This window comes from Lepidochelys kempii, chromosome 11 (assembly GCF_965140285.1).
Source record: "Lepidochelys kempii isolate rLepKem1 chromosome 11, rLepKem1.hap1, whole genome shotgun sequence".
NCBI lineage: Eukaryota > Metazoa > Chordata > Testudines > Cheloniidae > Lepidochelys > Lepidochelys kempii.
The window spans coordinates 72,479,205-72,498,407 of NC_136390.1; the positions used below are offsets into that span (position 1 = coordinate 72,479,205).

The window sequence follows — 19,203 nt, forward strand, 5'->3', positions numbered from 1 at the left end:
GGAAGGACAAATCTACCTTAGGAAGTAAGGATTCTAGTGTCCCGAGCATGACTTTGCCCTTGTGGAACAGGCAGTAAGGCTCCAATATAGATAAGGCTGCCAGTTCTAAAACTCACCTGGTGGCCCCAACAGCTACTAAGAAACAAGTCTTAACAGATGAATAAAAGGCCAACGCTGGAATCAGAATCTCAAAGGGATAGCTTTTCAGAGCCATGAAAACTAGCAGAAAGTCCCATTTTTGGAAGAGAGGCCTGATCATTGGTCTGGCTAAATCGGACTGCCTGAAGGAAACTGGCTACCTATGGGTTGTCTGCCAGGGAACCTGAGGATCCTGAGAATAGCATGCTACTAAGACCTGACATATGATGATAATGGATTAAAGGCCTCTGTCTATGCCTTCTTGGAGAAAGTCCAAAATGATTAGCATTTCAGGATTTCTCGGATCTGCGTTGTGCTCTTGGCACTAGTTGTTGAATCTGGACCAGATAGAGGAGTATGCTTTTAGTGTTGATACTCTCCTAGATAAAAGCAATCACTCTGAAGTACAAACTAAAACCTTCTAGTGCCTCCCTCTCAATAAGCAGGCTGTCAGTTGGAGTCACTTCGTGTCCAGACAAAAGATGACCTTGTAAAAGGATGTCCCGTCTCCACAGAAACTGGAGCAGTGACTCCAGTGTCAGCTCTATCAGGTCTGAAAACCAAGGTCTTCTCAGACATTTGGCATCATCATTGTCTGTTCTCATTTTATTTTCTAGACCACCTTCCCCAGTAGTGGAAATGTAAAAAGTAGGCCCTGTGGCCAACAGTGTGATAAGGCATCTGTCCTCATGGATCTGGGTTCTGCCTCCCTTGTGACATATTTTTGCCTCTTTGCATTAAACAGGTCAGTTGAAGGAAGACCGAACCTCTGAATAATGAGGTTGAAAACCTCCTGATTATGTGCCACTTGGAGCTGTTGACCACCCCTGTGCCTGCAGAGGAAGTCTGCCGTTTGGCTCAGGTACCCATTGATAGGGATTGCTCTGAGGGAAAAGAGCAACTGTTCCCCCCAACTCTTATTTCCATTGCTTCTGTGTGGAGAATTGAAGACTCCTTGTTCCCCCTTGGTTGTTTAAATATGTGACCGTAATCATACTGTCTGATTGGTTCTCCCCTTAAGGTGGGCTGGAACCTTCACAGAGCAAGCTTGACCACACTCAGCTCTAGGAGGTTTATGCTGTAAGCCTTTTCCCTCCTGGCTCCAGAGGCACTGGGTTGTTTGGGTCTCCAAGTGAGCGCCCCAGCTCTCCAGGATGCCATCAGTCGCAAGGACTAAAGGATCTGGAAGATCGATGGATATGCCTTTGTTGTCATTGTTGTGGATTGACCACCACTGTAAGGAGCTGAACACCTGTGTTAGAACTAGGGTTGCCAATTGTGGTTGGATGTATTCCTGGAGATTTTCATCACAACGTAACCTTTAATTAAATATTAATCTTTAATTCCTGGGGACTCCAGGCCAATCCTGGAGGGTTGGCAGCCCTAGTTAGAAACTATACTTGATCTTTCATATGTTCCAGGAGTGTCCCACACCTTTAGTGTGAAGACTTGAAAACAGGTGATTGTGCCCATAGACTGGTTTCAGAGTAACAGCCATGTTAGTCTGTATTCGCAAAAAGAAAAGGAGTACTTGTGGCACCTTAGAGACTAACCAATTTATTTGAGCATAAGCTTTCGTGAGCTACAGCTCACTTCATTGGATGTCCATGGACTGATCCCTATGCATGACAACAGGAATCCTGGAAGTTGGAGGCACAGTGCTATGGTAGACCTCCTGTGGCTCTGCAGCAAGAAAATAAATTCCTGGATGGAATCAGAAAAAACTCTTCTTGGCACTGATGCCATATGCCCGGAGGAGATTCAATGTCTGAGACATGGTCATGTGTGCTGCTGACTGTGATAGTACTCTGATCAGAATGTTGTCCAGGAAGGGATACAGGTGAGCTCCCTGCAACCCGAGTCTGGCTATTATCTGGCCATTACCACCACCATCTTTTAAAAACACTGGGGGCTTAGGACAGGCTGTACGGGAGTGTTCGGTAGTGATGTTTCCTGCCATAAGCAAACCTCAGAAGTCTGCAGTGGCCTGGTCTGATAAGGATATAGAGATATAGATCTGCTAGATCTACTGAAGTCAAGAAGTTCCCCTGGGACAGGGATAACACCATAGAGACCGGGGTCTCCCTCAAACTTTGTTTTCTTCAAAGTTTATTGAGCCTTTGAAGGCTGTGAATGGCTTTGATAGCCCCGGTGTACTTCCGTACAATCAAGAACATGGAGTCGAACCCGAAGAACCTTTTTTTCTGAAGGAACATTATCACTCCCATATCTGGAAGACAAGATTTCTGGATCAGATTGCATTTTATAGGGTCACTGGAGCTGGATGACTGGATGAAGAATGGTTTCAGAGTAACAGCCATGTTAGTCTGTCTTTGCAAAAAGAAAAGGAGTACTTCGAAAGCTCATGCTCAAATAAATTGGTTAGTCTCTAACGTGCCACAAGTACTCCTTTTCTTTTTGGATGAAGAATGGACAGGGTGGAGCCTGCAGGTCAAGCAAATATCCCTAGCTCACTATTTCCCTGACCCACTTGTCTGTGGTTGATGAAAACCATTCTTCTAGGAAATGGGAAATTCTGCTCCATATCTTCAGCTCTGGACAGAGGCCTATGCAATCTTTGTCATAAAGTGGATTGGGTGGGGGGGGGAGAGGTCACTCTGGATTTTCTTCCTGGACCTCAATTCCACTGTGTTCTCTTGAGCAACCTGTTGCCCCTTCGCTGGTATCTCTGTGGCAACAGGGAGTGAAAGAAGCACCTCTGTCTGACGTCCAGTCTATATTCTCTTCCAAGGGCACTCAGTGGAGAAGGGATAGACTGTTTGCATTTGCCACCTTACCATTCACTGCCTTATCCAAGTGTTCTCTACAGAGGAGAGCACCTGTAAACTTGACCAAGCACAAGGCCTGCTTAGAATGAAGATCCGCCTTCCAGAGTTGGAACCACATGTGGTGCCTGGCTACTGAGCTGGAAGCTATGGCTCAGGCTGAGAATCTCATCACATCCATTGACGCATCAGCTACAAACACTAATGTTAGGGAGACTCTCTTTAAAGTAAAAAGAAAAGGAGTACTTGTAGCACCTTAGAGACTAACCAATTTATTTGAGCATAAGCTTTTGTGAGCTACAGCTCATCCGATGAAGTGAGCTGTAGCTCACGAAAGCTTATGCTCAAATAAATTGGTTAGTCTCTAAGGTGCCACAAGTACTCCTTTTCTTTTTGCGAATACAGACTAATACGGCTGCTACTCTGAAACCTCTCTTTAAAGTGGAGCCAAAGTCAGCATGATCTCTGTGCTTAAACGCTTTGAGATTTTCCAGCCAGGAAAGAGATGCTCCTGCAAAGAAGGCAGCTACCAGGGATGCTCAGAAGGTGCTGGAGGAGTCTTCAAAGATCTTTTTGAGAGTGGCCTCCATCTTTCCATAGAGTCCTTAGGGTAGAACTCTACCATATCCCTGGCGAGGGATGCTAGAGTGGCACCAACCTTCGGTATATCAGCAACAGAGCTTTTTGGTCCTTGACTATTTACAGAGCCTGAGGTCACTCTTGTTGCAATGCTTGCGTTTAAAGGACTTGTTCCATTGAGTAATAAATCACTTTCTCGAAAGAGGCATGAAGAGGTATCAGAGCTTCAAGGGAGGATTTTAAAGGGAGAAATTTACTCCAAGGCTTATTCAAAGAAGCCTGCTCAGGTTTCAGAGCCAAACAGCTTGCCTCCCTCAGTGGAGGAGAGAGAGGAGGATGAGGAGTTAAAGGACTTGTATCTCCTGGATTTTTTGTGCTTTTTCTTTCCTTTTTTAGATTTTTTAACCTTTTTTGTGCACTTTGAGAGCACAGCAATTCTGCTGAGGCTCTGGTGAGGCCTTTTGCACCTTGCCTTCCTTAAGGCTCTCGAGAGATCTGTCTCAGATCTCTAGGTCCTATTTCCTCTGGGAAGTGGAGGCTCATTGTCAGAGCCCTCCTGGTTGACTTGGGAGGAAAGGGGTGTTGATCAGAAGCTCTGTTTCCTTCCCCAGGGCACTTGAGATCCACTTTAAGATTTGGAGGGGAGGAAGAGTACCAGTTGTCCCACAAGCCTTCTTTGTTCTGCAGGGGCCCCTGGAAACTTACCACTGGAGTTGAGTGGTCAGGGTCCACTTTGTTTCTGGAGCCTCTTCCTGCTCTGCACTGTGGCTCCTGGTCCATTTTTTCCGTTGGAGTCACCGCTGCCTCCATGGGTAGGGGACTCTACCTGCCTGACTTCTAATTCCATTAGGTACTGAGGCTAGGATTGGTTAGCTGGATACAACTCACCCTCTGCCAAGCCTGGGAAGGCTACCTCATACACATATATAAAGCATCGCTTGGATTGAACCCAGTGCTTTTTTTTGGCTGCTCTGCTCTGTAAGACAAAGGAGCTGGCAGGGAGATGCTACAGCAAAGGTTCAGGGAGGGTTAAACCTCTGAAGAATTAATCAATCCAGGAAAGAGGAGAAGAAATGCCGAGGAGGGAGAATACTGCTCCTTAGTGCCCAGCCGGTCCATCCTGTGAACAGCAGGGCAATAGACCATCTGTAGCCTCCCCTGGAGAAGACGGCAGTCTGGCAAATGGGGTCACCAGAGTATATGAAGCCCATGACCTAAAAGCCAGAGACATGGTTCTTGCTGTAGTACATGGATTGTTTTGCAATTGATTTACAAACGCTAGCATACTGTCAAATCTGATTTGCTGCAAATATGCTCAAGCCGTGGAATCAATAGAGCCCCCCAAAATTCTCTCTTTTGTGTCAGGCTTAAAATTAGACTTTTTCATGTTCACTCAGTTCCAAGCTGGAGAATACGTATGACGTACTTGTGACAGCCTGACAATTTCCTGCAATACCCTGAAAGAAGTTTACTGAATTAAGTTAAACCTTACTGAACTGGAATGAATCCTTTGGGGAATGTGTGTGTCACTTGTATTAAAAATGCAATTGTGTATGTGGTATTGTGGAATTGTATGAACCTTCTCTAGTAGGACGGGGATGTTAATGTACTTTCTCTGTTACCACCCTTTGAAGCCATCCCCTGGAGAGGTGCCCATATACTAGTTCAAACTGGATTCTCCAGGCACCACAAGATAAACAAGATTTCTTGAATATATAGCCTGGTTTTAAACTGGCTCGGGGCCTTCTTCCTGAACCAGCAAACAGACAGGAGCCGTGGTCCATAGAAGGCCCCAATCTTTAAAATAGTGTTGGAAGGACTGGACCTGCTGAAGCCCCACAAGACTACATTTTTCTTCTGAACTGAATCTGTGATTAACTTGTAACCCCAAGGAACCCTCATGGGTGAGAATCTGAAGGACTGTTCCTGCAGAATCCATGTTGAAGTTGAGATGAACCCTGGTAAACTTATTAGCATGCATATAGGTTATTTTATTGCTTTAAATGTGTTTTTTTTTCTGTAGTGTTTTAACCTAAAGAATAAAATTGGCTTGCATAGAAAGAACTGTTTGGTAGTTTACTTCTGTTGACAATCACTCATCAGCTGCTGAAGAGAAAGCAAGCAGATCCACTTGGGCAGCCTGTCTCTTCTGGGAATAACACAAGGAAGGCAGGGAACTGTGCAGCCTGGAAATACCCCAGTCTGAAAGGAGAGAAACGCAGGTCTGCACCCAAAAAGGCAATGGCTGGGTAGCTGGAAGCCTGAGAATTGGTGTTTTTGCTAGAGTACTGAGAGGAAATACAGGGACAGTTGCCCTGACCCGTGACATTTATGGTGGCATCGGTGGGATCTGCAGCAGTGTGAACTGCATAAGTATCAACAGCAGTGAAAGCAAGTTACCTAGAAGGGAAAACCACAGAGCAAAAAGTCTCAATAGTCTTTTTGGGAAAGGAATAGTGATGAGAGAGACAGAGAAAAATGAATTATGAACAGCTGAAGAAAAATCAGCTGGTTGAGGTATGCAGAGAAAGGCAGCTTAACACTGAACAGACAAAATGACAGCTACTAGACCTGCATTATTCTAAATGACCGCAAGGAATGATGGTCCAGGTTTGCAGAAAACCTCCAGCTTGCTGGCAAAAGGTCCACCACCCTGGAGAGAAATAGAGAACAAACAGACTGACAGAGGAAACAACCATGTTCTGTCCTGACCAGCATAACACTGTAACAGGAGCGGCAGACAGCCCAACAGGAAAGGCAGGAAAGGCAGAGAGTGTATCTGGAAATTCAGCACCTTGGGGACCAGGAGCAAAAGAGAGCAGACCAAGAGCAGCAGCATCAGTGCAAGAGAGAAGGTCAGGGAGTGTCAGGAGCAGCTTCAGATGGAGAAACTGCACAAATAGAACGGTAGTCTGGCTGCCATTGCCTCCAGCAAGAGGTCACTTGATCCTTGCAGGCTCTGGGAGCGAAAGCCCAACAGACATCGCATGTGTCCAACAGACATGCTTCTCTCAAGCAGAGATGGTGGGCATATGACTTGAGACTACCCTGGGACTGGAGACACACTGTTTCAGGGATGCAGCAACACTGACCTGGATGGATCCAGAAGGCAATTTAACTAGGGCAAAAGAAAGGACAAAGGGCAAGAGAAAGATTCTGGAAGCTCGTGGCGCAGATGTGTGGGAATATGCAAAGGCCATCTCAAAGAGTAACCTCATGCTTCGGGGCTTAAACCAATCTTGGGGACAGCTTATCCTTACCATGGGGTTTCTTACACCTTCCTTGTAGCATCTAGTGCTGGCCACTTACACCCTTGAGTCTGATCCAATCCAGAAAATCCTGTGACTTGAAGTGAAATCAACAGACCAAAAGGGAAGTCCTTGTGTACTGGAAATAGTTGATGCTATGCAGAATCTCAAATAGTTTTGATAAGGAGCTCAGGTACTGAAACGAAGACATGAACAACTCCAAAGCAGTCTAGAAGTGATAAGTAAAGGATACTGGAGACCAAAAACAGGGGGAATGGGAAACAAACTGTCTAAAACTGGGTTGTGGCTCTAAAGCATACCATCACATTTGAGGCCCCAAAGATGAGGAGGTAGGATTACAGCAACAGGTAGAAGAGTTTTCAGTGTCTCTCTCTTCTGCTATTGGTGTTGCGGCTAAGTTTCTATTTAAAGCTGAATTTTGCTTCCTCTCCAAAACCTACCAAAAAAAGTCAGATCAGCATGCAAACAGGTAAGTCTGGGGCCACAGTGGAGTTTGTGGAGAAAATCTGAAGTTATTTTGACCAAGGTGAGTGTAGCTTTACTGAGGGCTCTACTTCCTAGAAAGCTTCAGGGTGATCAACCTTTGGATTGCAAGCATGGTAAATATTGGTCTGACAGCCAAGAGGACTCATCAGCTTGGCAGTGCTAGTACCTAGGAGAAGCTTATGAGGAGAGGCTGAAGGAACTGGGATTGTTTAGCCTGCAGAAGAGAAGAATGAGGGGGGATTTGATAGCTGCTTTCAACTACCTGAAAGGGGGTTCCAAAGAGGATGGATCTAGACTGTTCTCAGTGGTAGCAGATGACAGAACAAGGAGTAATGGTCTCAAGTTGCAGTGGGGGAGATTTAGGTTGGATATTAGGAAAAACTTTTTCACTAGGAGGGTGGTGAAACACTGGAATGCATTACCTAGGGAGGTGGTGGAATCTCCTTAGAGGTTTTTAAGGTCAGGCTTGACAAAGCCCTGGCTGGGATGGTTTACTTGGGAATTGGTCCTGCTTTGAGCAGGGGGCTGGACTAGATGACCTCCTGAGGTCTCTTCCCACCCTGATATTCTATGATAAGCTTCTTCACCAGGTACAGAGGAAATTATAGAACTGGAGGGTGGGCAGGTATGGCTCTCCTCTCTCCTCCATGCCATTGGAGGCAGTGAGGAAGCATGGGTATTGAATGGGGAGGTAGCTGACAGGCAGACATCCTTTATGGCATTCCCCCCTCCATTCCTAGCACAAGCCTCCTTTTTCCCCTGCCTCCAACCCCGCATCTCCTCTTGCTCAAGGGCTGCCCCACTGTCTTCCATAGAATCATAGAAATCAGGGCTGAAAGGGACCTCAGAAGGTCATCTAGTCCAACCCCCTGCTCAAAGCAGGACCAATCTCCAACTAAATCATCCCAGCCAGGGCTTTGTCAAGCCTGACCTTAAAAACCTCTAAGGAAGGAGATTCCACTATTTCCCTAGGTAACCCATTCCAGTGCTTCATTGTTGCAGGGTCCTGAGCCACCAAGGAAGCAGCACCCAACAATTATTGGAGTGTTAGGCACTGCAAGAAATACTGTTGTTAGTCTCTAAGGTACCACAAGTACTCCTTTTCTTTTTGCCGAAGAGGGTTAGGAACTGCAGGAAATACTGCCTGAAGAGGCCAGAGACACAGAATCCTGCAGCCCCCTTGTTAGTCCACGCCAACTATTTAAATTAGGACATTGTCCCCAAGAGCTGTCCCAAGCAGGAAAGAAGACTCTTTCTTGCTACATACCTCATCTTTGCCCTATCTCACTCCTGACTTCTGATCCCAGCTTAGCTTGACGTTGGTATTCATCTTCTGCCTCACCTTGATCACTAGTCTTGACTCCTGCCTTTGACCCCAGCCCGGTGAAAAGTACCGGCCCAGCTGCTTCTGCCCCAGCCATTGTGCAAAGGGGAGACAAACAGCATCAAAATCTACATGTCACAAGTTGGAGTAACGGGGTGACTTCTGCACCCAGAAATATCTCACTCACAATAAGTAATTCGATGGGCTGGTGATCAACTCCTTTGCAACTAGAAACAGAAAATAAAGTGCCCTGGGGCCTTTCTATGCGTCATGGCTCAGGATCTTAGGCAGTGAATGGCATCTTGCAAAGCTGTGTAAGGTCCCTGCTACATCTTCTCACCTTTTCCACTGCTCCACAGGACAATACAAAACATCAGAATGAGATACAGCTTATGCCTTTTTGGATGTTGAGACTATGATACTCCGGCTTGATTAGCTCAGCCCTGGATCTTCAGATGCCTGTCTTACAGAGCTCTGCTATTTCAGGACCAGCGAGGTTTAAAATGGATACTTGGATGAAGTGGTGATTACCCTCATGGAGCCCAACACAGAAATCAACATATAGAACTTATTCTATTGGCTGGTGCAAAGTCCATGGTTTAACTACCATGTTAAGACAGTGAAACATATCCTTGAGTGACCCCAGCCCAGGAAGGCTTGGTTATGGGTATATAACAGTGTCCAAGCAAAAAGATCAAGTCTCTATAGTATAAAGTTCTTAGCATGTTCAAGAAAAGGAAGTTTTTTGTACAAACGCCAACATCAAATGCTTTCTTGATCATCAACCTTATTCCAGCCCCAGGGAATAGACATGTCCTTGGAACCTCATTCTGCTCTTTACAGCATTACCTAGGTTGAACCCCTGCAGGAGCCGTTAGGTTCTCTATCCAATGGAGTAGGCCTTTCAAGGGCTACAATTTTCATTCTGATTTTTTTTTAATTTGAAATTGGGAGCTCTCTCTAATGAGGCCCCGTATTGTACTTTTAATTCAGATAGGTGGTCCTCATAACTATCATAACATTTATTCCTTAAATAAATCCAAGAAATATTTCTTCTGTTCAGCATTGAAGTCCAGTCTTTAGGAGCACACTGACAATCTCAGGGCAGAGTAGTAGTTTCTCTTGTATTGAGATCTGCTAGATGGCCATTTGTTCACCAAATTCTGAAAACTGGTCATCCAGTCTTAGCCAGCGTCATTTTTTTTTCCCTACCTTTTGGCAGAGTTTTTCTCCATGCGGGATATCCATATTTAAAGAATAATTTTGCTTCCCACTCTTGAAGCACATTGGCACAAAAAATCATTTTAATGGCTCCAAGAATAGGAAAACTTATCCATACTTATCTGAAAATTGCCTTTTTTTCAGGTAATAAGGTCCACAGATCCAGCCCATCCTGTAGTCTAGTGGATTATGCAGAATAGAGATGAAAACTGCCATCTTCCATGCCCTAGGGAAGATAATTCCTCTTCCCAGAAAGCCAGCTAGTGTCATCAGATCTCCATCAGCACAGTGACCCCTCCATCCAAGACCAGAATCTTCATACCTTATACCCTTTCCTTCAGTGCACACTGCAACTCCAAATCAGGACTCCTCTTGATATATGTCAGTAGGATCCTCACTGACCTTAGGAGCCTTTGCTGCTCAATGACAGATCACAGGAGGGGTTAAGTGCTATAATGTTTCCAGTTCCTCTTGTCATCTCTACAGGGAATGTGTTACAGCCAGATTGGAATCAACATAGTTCTGCTTTCCCCATTCCTATAGTCTTTTTATTTTAATGCTAGCACTCCTGTAGGGGGCAGATGTTCTTAACTAAGTTTTCAGATTTTCCACTGTTTTGAAAATTCTTGTACTGATGAGGACAAGACAGTGTTGAGTGCATCCAACCATAACTCCACACTACCAGACTTTTGAAAGTAGGGTAATGAGGTATTTTGATAGATTTTGAAAAATGCTTGTAAACTAGGATGGGTACAATGTTATCATGGAAGCTATTTATTAACTGACTCCTGCAGCATCATTTTGTTTTTAAAAAACTCAAAGAGAAACAGAGACTTCACAAAAGTTTCAAGTAAGAGTAATTTTTTTGATCTTCCAACAAGAGAAGCGCTGCTCAATTCCATGCAATTCTCACAAGGGCAGGGGGGCGCGAATCTATTTCAGTCTGAGTTACTTTTTTTTGGTAAGTTACAAATTTCAATTTGTCTTTATAATGCAATCCTGGCTGCAATCTTAGCTAGGGTGTGACTACCCCCTTTCCATAATTACACAGCTTTCTGAAGTACAATAGTCATACACTGATCAAAACTTGCAGTTTAATCCTCCACAATTTCTTGAAAATCCAACCCAGTCTGTCCCAACAGTTAACAAAAACATCCATGCCCTAAGAATCACCTCTGACCTTCCAGACCCCCACATTGTTCATCTTCCAGTTTGTCTAAAACTACCTTTGATAACCAATCTGACCATATCATTCTTTGCCTTGAATCCTTCAACTGGTTCCCCCCCACTTATCCTGTCCATCCCATCAAGTTTCAGCTTCAAAATCCTGCAACACTGCCCCAGGTCTCCACCTCAGATGCATATCATCATGTGTCCCCTGCTTTCCAACAGGGATGCCCAACTTTGCTACCCCATTTGGCTGCTTTTTCAACACTCCCATCTCTACCACTTTTTCTATACTACTGTAATGCCAAAAAACCACATGACTTTTCAGTGCTCTAGGTCTTGCATTTGTTTCCTAGATCTTCGGGGTTTTTTAAAAAAGAAAAAAGCACCTTTCAGGTGTATGTGTGTTCAGGTTACTGCTTTAGTTCACAAACTTTCCCCAAGAAATACTTATACAACAGGGTGTATTCAGATGTTTCAGATTTTGTTTGTACTGTTCATCTGAGACTCAGCTATTCTCAAGCTATTTTGAGTTCAAATATTTTCATGAAGTACTTGATGCAATTGGTTTATTATGCCTTATGTTTTTAACTGCACAAGTTTAACTCCAAGTGACTTGCCGCCATCCCCATTTGGCAAATGGCTGTAGTATATACGTGACATACCAGTAGGGGGAACAGTAAGATGTACTCAGACAAATCTGATAGTCATGCAGTTTTGTTCTGTGTAACTAAACATTGCATATGAAACCTGGAGTTGCCTTCTGCTATTACTCAATTTTACTATACTGCCTCTGTGCTCTATTGTTTAAATTGTATTGAATACTGCTGGTATCACTCAAGTTGTGTACTATTTATAACTTTGCCACAGTACAACAACACATTACCTGTGTATCTAAGATTGTACACAGTTATATGGTGTATTATAGCTGGAAGTGTCCATTGCATTAAAGTTGCCAAGCACTTTCCATTATAACATTGTTTTCAGTTGCTTGCACTGGGCCTCAGTGAGCCTCCTGCAGTATTCTGCAGGGTCTACACAGAGCTACAAAATGCATCTGAGATATGGGCAACATGAGACTCCATCAGCCATCTCCCCCACCACCCCAAATATTTTGGGGCCAGACACAGAACGATGACGATAAAAGGAGTATTGAACTGCCCCATTCCCTAGAATGCCATCCATCTTGTGCACTGATGGAGGCAGGTGACACATGGGGAAAAAGGTATGACAGCATGAAATTGGAGACTACTGTAACACATACACAGAGGAGCAGAATTAAGGTTGAATGGGATACCTTCACTCTGGCAGTTCCTGACTTGAGTGCATTTTTAAAAAGTTAACATTCTTGTAATGTACTTTTAAAAAGTGGAACTGGACATTATCTCTGGGACCTGTAGCACCAGGGCTTCATTCAGGAAGTTTCTGCTTACATAATTTTAAGAACTATGGAAGACAGAAATCTCAACCCTATGCTGTTCTGTAGCAATTTTCAAGATGTGCATGTTTAAAATGAAATTGGTCTGTGAGAGTTTTAAGCTCTAAAGGTTTATTGTGATCATGTTTTTCGTCCAAGATATCCCAGCTCAAAAGCAAGCAGGCATTTCTCACCCATGTATGCACAGCAGCATATACTGAAATGGCTACAATACAACTTGTTTGGAAATGGATTTTAAATGTACAAAAATCACACAATGGCCATAGAGGCTTGTGCACATGCCATATTTATGCTTCCCTACCTCAGCCACAATCTTTAAAGTTTAGTTTTTAAGACAGAGTGACAGCACTCACCCCATCCCCACTCAAAAACAGCTAAAGGGATTTTACTCAAGCTTCCAAAGACAATTTACTAGAAACAGAAGAATGGAAAACTTCAACCCAAAAAGATAACTTTCTGAAACACACATAGAAATCAGAAAACACAGGCCCTAAATGGAAACAGGGGTTTGCAAGCCTTAAGCCTAATGGCCAATGCATATGAGCGATATAAATTTGAGCATTATTTGTCTTTGTAGTGAGTCATCTCCACACAAGCTCTCCTGTAGAGTGCACGCACCAACCAGTTTGAGCTTATAAAAAGTCACTGATAAAAAACCTTGGAAAAATATCCACCATGCACAGGAAGTTCTTAGGTTCCAATCCTGCAATTCATTAAGAATGGACAGCCTTCAGGGAAGCTCTGAGTGGGCAAAGCAGCCCACCCTCACGCAATGGTCTGCAGGTTCTGGGCCACAATATATAATTCCTAAACTTACTTCTCTTGGTTGTTTATGCGTATGGTATCTAGTCTAAGACAGAGAAAGAATTTTTCACAATAGATTTCAGTCTCTTAATTCAACAGCAAAGTGAATCAGTTTTCGTTTTTAAATTAAGATTTACATTTTATTTTTAACCTGTAAGTTTTAATTATTTTTAAAATTACCCATTCCTGACCGTTTGTTAACATTAGTACGTATTGTTTAGAGGGTACACCAGTTCGTTTAGTCTAAACTTAAAGGACTCACAATGCAAGTGTGATTCTTAATGTCCTAACAGACTGCACCAACCCCAGTAGGTAAACTAATAAACACAACCTGCAAAAGGAGAGAACAGGCAGCAAGAAAACTGGAAGGAACGAGGGGGACCTTGAGAGAAAGGCGAGCAAGCATCAGCAGGACTGTAGACCACAATCTTAGGGGCTGTTTGTCTTGGAGATCGAAGGGCAGAGGAAAAGGAGAGTGGTGCAGGGATTTTACTGTTCTTGGCAGAGAGAAATGAGACCTCTAATTCAAAGAGAGACATAGAAACACATTAAAAACACCATATGTCTATTGAAAAAAAGAACAGAGTAGTGAGTATGAATGTTCAATACCCTTAGAGAAAGAAGAAAAGCTGTCTCTTGAACAATGGTAACATATCTCACATGCTTTGTTAAATACATCAATTTCATAATCTTGTCATCTTAACAGTCTACTTTTATGTTTCCCCTCTAAAATTTTGAAGTCTCTAGATGAACAGCTTAGACTTGAATAGTTATTACATTAAACTGCTGTTAAACAAAAATCATTTCATAGTAATAAATGTACCAATATTTTTCTCAAATGTTTTCAAATATAATTTCATAATTGCACTTTCCACATTGCTTGCTAGCCATTAATCCAGTAAAACAAGTCTTTTAAGCATACAGTGCATTTTCCTGAAGTACTTAATTGGTATTTTGAATTAATAAACCCCAACATTAAACAAATGTTGTAAATAAATGTACAAGTGTACATCATTTCCTAGATAGTATCTAAAAGTAACTGTGATGCTTTTCTTTGAAGGAAGTACGCATCAAAGATGAAAAAAAGTTATTTTAAATACCTAAAAGTCTGTTTTACTGTCGTTTTAAACAGCTAAAATGTGATCCTTTATTCTGGTACTGAATATTCATTTTCATATTCATATTCATTCTCTTCATATTCATTTCCATTTTGGCCAAAGCCAAGCAAAGTGGAGTCCTGCGGAGCCACACCACAATTGTGTCTCCTTTATACAATCACCCACAGCCGCTCACTGCAGCCAGGTGGGGTGAACTTGAATTGTACTTTGGCATCCTTTAGTTTTGATCAGGTGTCACATCCCATCCCAAACTAAGCAAGCCACTTACACAGAACTTTTAACTGCTAACAATTCAGAGTAAAAATAAAGGCATTGCCAGAAACATACAAGTCTGTATCATTTGCTTGATAAACAGCTCTCATTTTCACTTTCAGCATCCACTGCAATTTTGTTTTCCTATGATTTAATATACTTTGTTTCCAATATTAAAGACTTCCAGACAGCTACTTCTGAACCAGTTTAAATTTGGCATGCTCAGTTTTTGTAATCCTTCAGAAGCAATGCAAGGGAGGCTCAGCCGCTCTTCCCTAGCAAGGCCAAGAGAAGCAACAGACTGCTTTGCTAGTGATACTGCGGGTATGATCAAGAGGGATACGACAGAAGGAAAACCAAGGAAAGAAGGGGAGAAACACTAAAAAGCAGAGGATGAAAATGGCACACCATAAGGCCCTGCACCTAGAGTACAGTTTTTGGTCCCAGATAACCATAAACAGGTACGAACATTTGCTTGCATTTACAGTGGAGTAACTACTATTAACTGGTTTCAGAGTAGCAGCCGTGTTAGTCTGTATCTGCAAAAAGAAAAGGAGTACTTGTGGCACCTTAGAGACTAACAAATTTATTTGTGCATACGAAAGCTTATGCTCAAATAAATTGGTTAGTCTCTACGATGCCACAAGTACTCCTGTGGATACAGACTAACACGGCTGCTACTCTGAATCCTCTCTAACATGCTCCTTCTGCTTGTCACAGTATCTATACCACACTTATCACTATAACCTGAGTGCCTGCTGAAAGCATGGTAGGACTAATGGAAAGAACATTCACTAGATACAGAGGAAGATGCATCCAGCCCTCCTGAGCAGGAAAGAATGTCACCTCCACCTGAGACAGGGGAAACTGAGATACAATAATATACTTCCAAAAAAGAATGGAAAGGAAGATATATGTACATTCTGTTGCTGCTTTTTTTAAAAGAAAAATAGGTCTGGTGCCTTTTGCTTCTTTGTGAAAAACTAGAGCCTGATGTTTTTATCAAAAAAAGGTGTCTTCCTACTTCTAACAGTATTAGAAATTAGACTGTCTAGTATGATGGTGATGAGAACTAGAGAGTAGGAGTAAGACCTGATCTACACTTAAAAGTTTTACTGGCACTGCGTTCTCAGGTTTGTGATTTTTTGTTGGGGTTTTTTTGGCCAACAAAACTATACTAGTTAGAGCTATAGCGTAGGTACAGGTATATGAGACCACACTCAGTTTAGGTTGTTTGGTTTTGACATTTTCAATATGCTAGTATGGCTAAAGTGGCTTAAATTCAGGCTTAAGTGATGTCATGATAGGCAACAAGAGAGTGTCAAATGAGCTAGGAAGAGGGCAAGATTTTTATTCTGCCTGTTTACAAATCCTTTTCTTTTGCTAACATACAACGTGAATGTCTAACTGGCATCTTGTATAAATGAAGGCTCCCAGCAACAGACACCTCCTCCGTCCCTCTAGTCCTGCAGCAAAACTAGCCGTGGCAGGCCCGAGATTCCTAAACGGCAGGGACTTGCCTGCTTGTCTCATACCGCCCTCCCTCGCCGCCTTGCCCCAGCAGAAAGCGGCAGCCACGGGCCTAAGCCCGGGCACCTCCCTGCAGGGAGAGGGGCGTAGGACGAGCCCAGCGGGAGGGGACCCTAATAACCCGCGGCTCCTGACCTCTCGTCTCGGGGCCGGTCTCGGCGGGGCCGCTGGGGGCCAGTCTCTGCCCGGCGCACATGGACTTCAGCATCTGGAACACGGCCAGCGGCGCCACGTTCATCCGCAGCAGGTCCAGCAGGAGCCTGCGGGGAGGGCGCAGCGTCAGCAGCTCGCTCAGCCTGCGCGCGCGCCCGCCGCCCCCCCTCCCCCCCGCGCGCGCGCGCGCGCGCGCCCGCCGCACACCTGAACACTTCCGGGTCGAGGCCGATCCCCGCCGCCTGCGCCAGCTCCAACAGCTCCGCCTCCTCCGCCGTGGGCAGCTTCCGCCGGGACCGCACCGAGGCCCCCACTTTGCTCAGGGCCGCATCGAGCCCCGAGTCCACCCCGCCACCGGCCAGGCCCTGGTCAGACATTCCCGGCACAGCCAGGCACGGGCCGGAAACGCGCTCACCCAGCGCCGGCGTCCGGAGCCGGACAACGCACACCCCGCTTCCTGTTCAACTGGGCATGCGCGCTGTCGGAGCCCTCCCTGCGGCGTGGCCTGGCAGCAAGGCGCGCGTGCGCCCTAGGGGAGGCGGCCGGGGCGGGGTGGAGCCGTCCTGCGGCGGCGGGGTCTCCGCGGGGCCGGCTCCCTGCCAAGGCGGCTGCTCGGTGCCGCGTAGGCTACGGAGAGCGGCCCCCATGGGCCCCCCCAGGCTGCGTGCCTAGTGTGTAGGGAAGGCGGTGCCCGCTGCAGGTGAAGTCCTGGCTGGGGGGCCCGCTCTGAGGGCAGCACTGTCCCCGGGGGGGCAGCACACCGGGTAGCACCGCTGCTCTCCCGCCGCCCCGCCCCGCCCCGCCCCGCCCCGCCGGCGGAAAACAGGGACCCACTAAGTTACAAAGAGGCCAGGAGGCCTCGTGGCACCTTAGAGACTAACCAATTTATTAGAGCCTGAGCTTTCTGTGGGCTACAGCCCACTTCATCGGCTGCATAGAAGGGAACATCTAGAGGAAGATATATATACATACAGAGAACATGGAAAGGTGAAGTTGCGCACCAACTCTCAGAGGCTAATTAGTTAAGATGAGCTATTATCAGCAGGAGGAAAAAAAACCTTTTGTAGTGATAATCAAGATGGCACTTTTTGGACAGTTGGCAAGAAGGTGTCAGGATACTTAACATGGGGAAATAGATTCAATGTATGTAATGACCCAGCCACTCCCAGTCTCTATTCAAGCCCAAGTTATGGGTTATCTAGGTTGCAAATTAATTCCAGTTCAGCAGTTTCTCATTGGAGTCTGTTTTTGAAGCTTTTCAGTTGCAAAATTGCCACCTTTAAGTCTGTTACTGAGTGACCAGAGAGGTTGAAGTGTTCTCATACTGGTTTTTGGAATGTTATGATTCCTGATGTCAGATTTGTGTTCATTTATTCTTTTGCATAGAGACTGTCCGGTTTGGCCAATGTACATGGCAGAGGGGCATTGCTGGCACATGATGGCATGTATCACATTGGTAGATGTGCCGGTGAACGACCCCCTGATGGTGTGGCTGATGTGATTAGGTCCTTTGATGGTGTCACTTGAATAGATATGTGGACAGAGTGGGCATCGGGCTTTGTTGCAAGCATAGGTTCCTGTGTTAGTGTTTTTGGTGTGTGGTTGCTGGTGAGTATTTGCTTCAGTTTGGGGGGCTGGCTGTAAGCGAGGACTGGTTTGTCTCCAAAGATCTGTGAGAGTGAGGGATCGTCTGTCAGGATAGGTTGTAGATCTTTGATGATGCACTGGAGAGGGAATTTGTCACAATATGTGAGTTGGGCCCAGAAAAAGAAAAAAAAAACCACACTCCCAAATGCTGTCTGTACGTCATAAAAGACGCCATTTCCTAGACCTTGTCTCTTAACATCTGCTCAGTCTGGCTGGTTTAATACAATACCATGAGAAAAGATCATTTATAGATCAGCTTTCCTTCATGCTGGTCTGTTAGTGCAGCATTAATATTTTCAAACAAACAGGATACAGACTTAGTTTACCGATTTTGTGTTTGTATTTGTAATTTTTTTAAAAAAGTAAGGGATAAGTAGTCTCTTTCACACATTCCAGTAAAATAAGAGGGATACTGCATCATCTACTATAGGAATGCCATAATGCATAGCTGTGGAAATAGAGTTTCAAGAAATTAAGGCTTAAAAAACATTTACAGTAACCTGTCAAATAGAATACAGAACACATAGTGCTTGCTTCGCCAGGATTCTGTAGTTATAATTGCATAACTTAACAACCAGGGTTGGGGGCAGGCAAGCACCTGGGACGCCAGGCTCAGCGTCCTTTTTTTGTTGCCACAAACGGGAAAATAGAATGTTTGAAGTAAAATGTTTCAGGTATTCTATCTGTGGATTCATTTTTCACTAATCTCATGGAACCTTGCAAACTTTCTGAGAAATATATTTTCCTTGAACCTCCTAGAATGTTGTCAGCCATGCCATTGCAGTTATATAAGGGGCGGGATGTCACAGGTCAGTCGGTGAGATATAAGAACGAAGTGAAGTGAGCCCAGCTGTGATATTGTGAACCTTGTTTTATTGTGAAATTGTGAAAGTGTACTTGTGTTTTAAGACTTGAAGACTGTAAGTATTGACTAATAAAGGACATATCTAATGAGACGCCAGAGATATCTATCAAACCTCTATCTATGCAACAATATAAAAGAAATACTGTTTTTGTATTACCTTAGTAAACTTCTGGCAGACAGGAAAACGCTCTTGAAAAATAGTATGTACTTTCACGGGACGCTGACACATGGGGAATGTTCGGCCGTCAATGATAAAGACCTCAATGTCAAATTGGACAAAATCCATCACATTTTGCAACACAGGAAACACTCTCCACTCCAAGATCTCCAATTCATTCATGATGCAGAGCTGAAGGATGCTTTTCCAGTGTATGGATAGCTTTGAAGGTTCTGCTCACGCTGCCAATCACAGCAATTATGCATGCA

At 44.4% G+C, this 19,203-nt stretch overlaps 1 protein-coding gene across 4 annotated transcripts in view; it reads right to left on the reverse strand.

Annotated features, from left to right (window-relative positions):
- Window positions 1–16,755, reverse strand: part of LOC140895912 (mitotic-spindle organizing protein 2B) — a 29,719-nt gene extending 12,964 nt beyond the window's left edge. The window contains exons 1-3 of one of the 4 annotated variants that reach the window (XM_073306813.1): window positions 16,473–16,753; window positions 16,248–16,372; window positions 13,595–13,732 (exon numbers count right to left, since the gene is read on the reverse strand). In XM_073306813.1, coding sequence (XP_073162914.1) covers window positions 13,595–13,732; window positions 16,248–16,372; window positions 16,473–16,642 — 433 coding nt within the window. In that variant the 5' untranslated portion in view covers window positions 16,643–16,753. Of the gene's footprint in view, window positions 1–13,529; window positions 13,733–16,247; window positions 16,373–16,472 lie in introns of those variants that run through there. The other 3 variants (XM_073306812.1, XM_073306815.1, XM_073306816.1) reach the window with 3 other exon arrangements.
- Window positions 16,756–19,203: the final 2,448 nt, after the last annotated feature.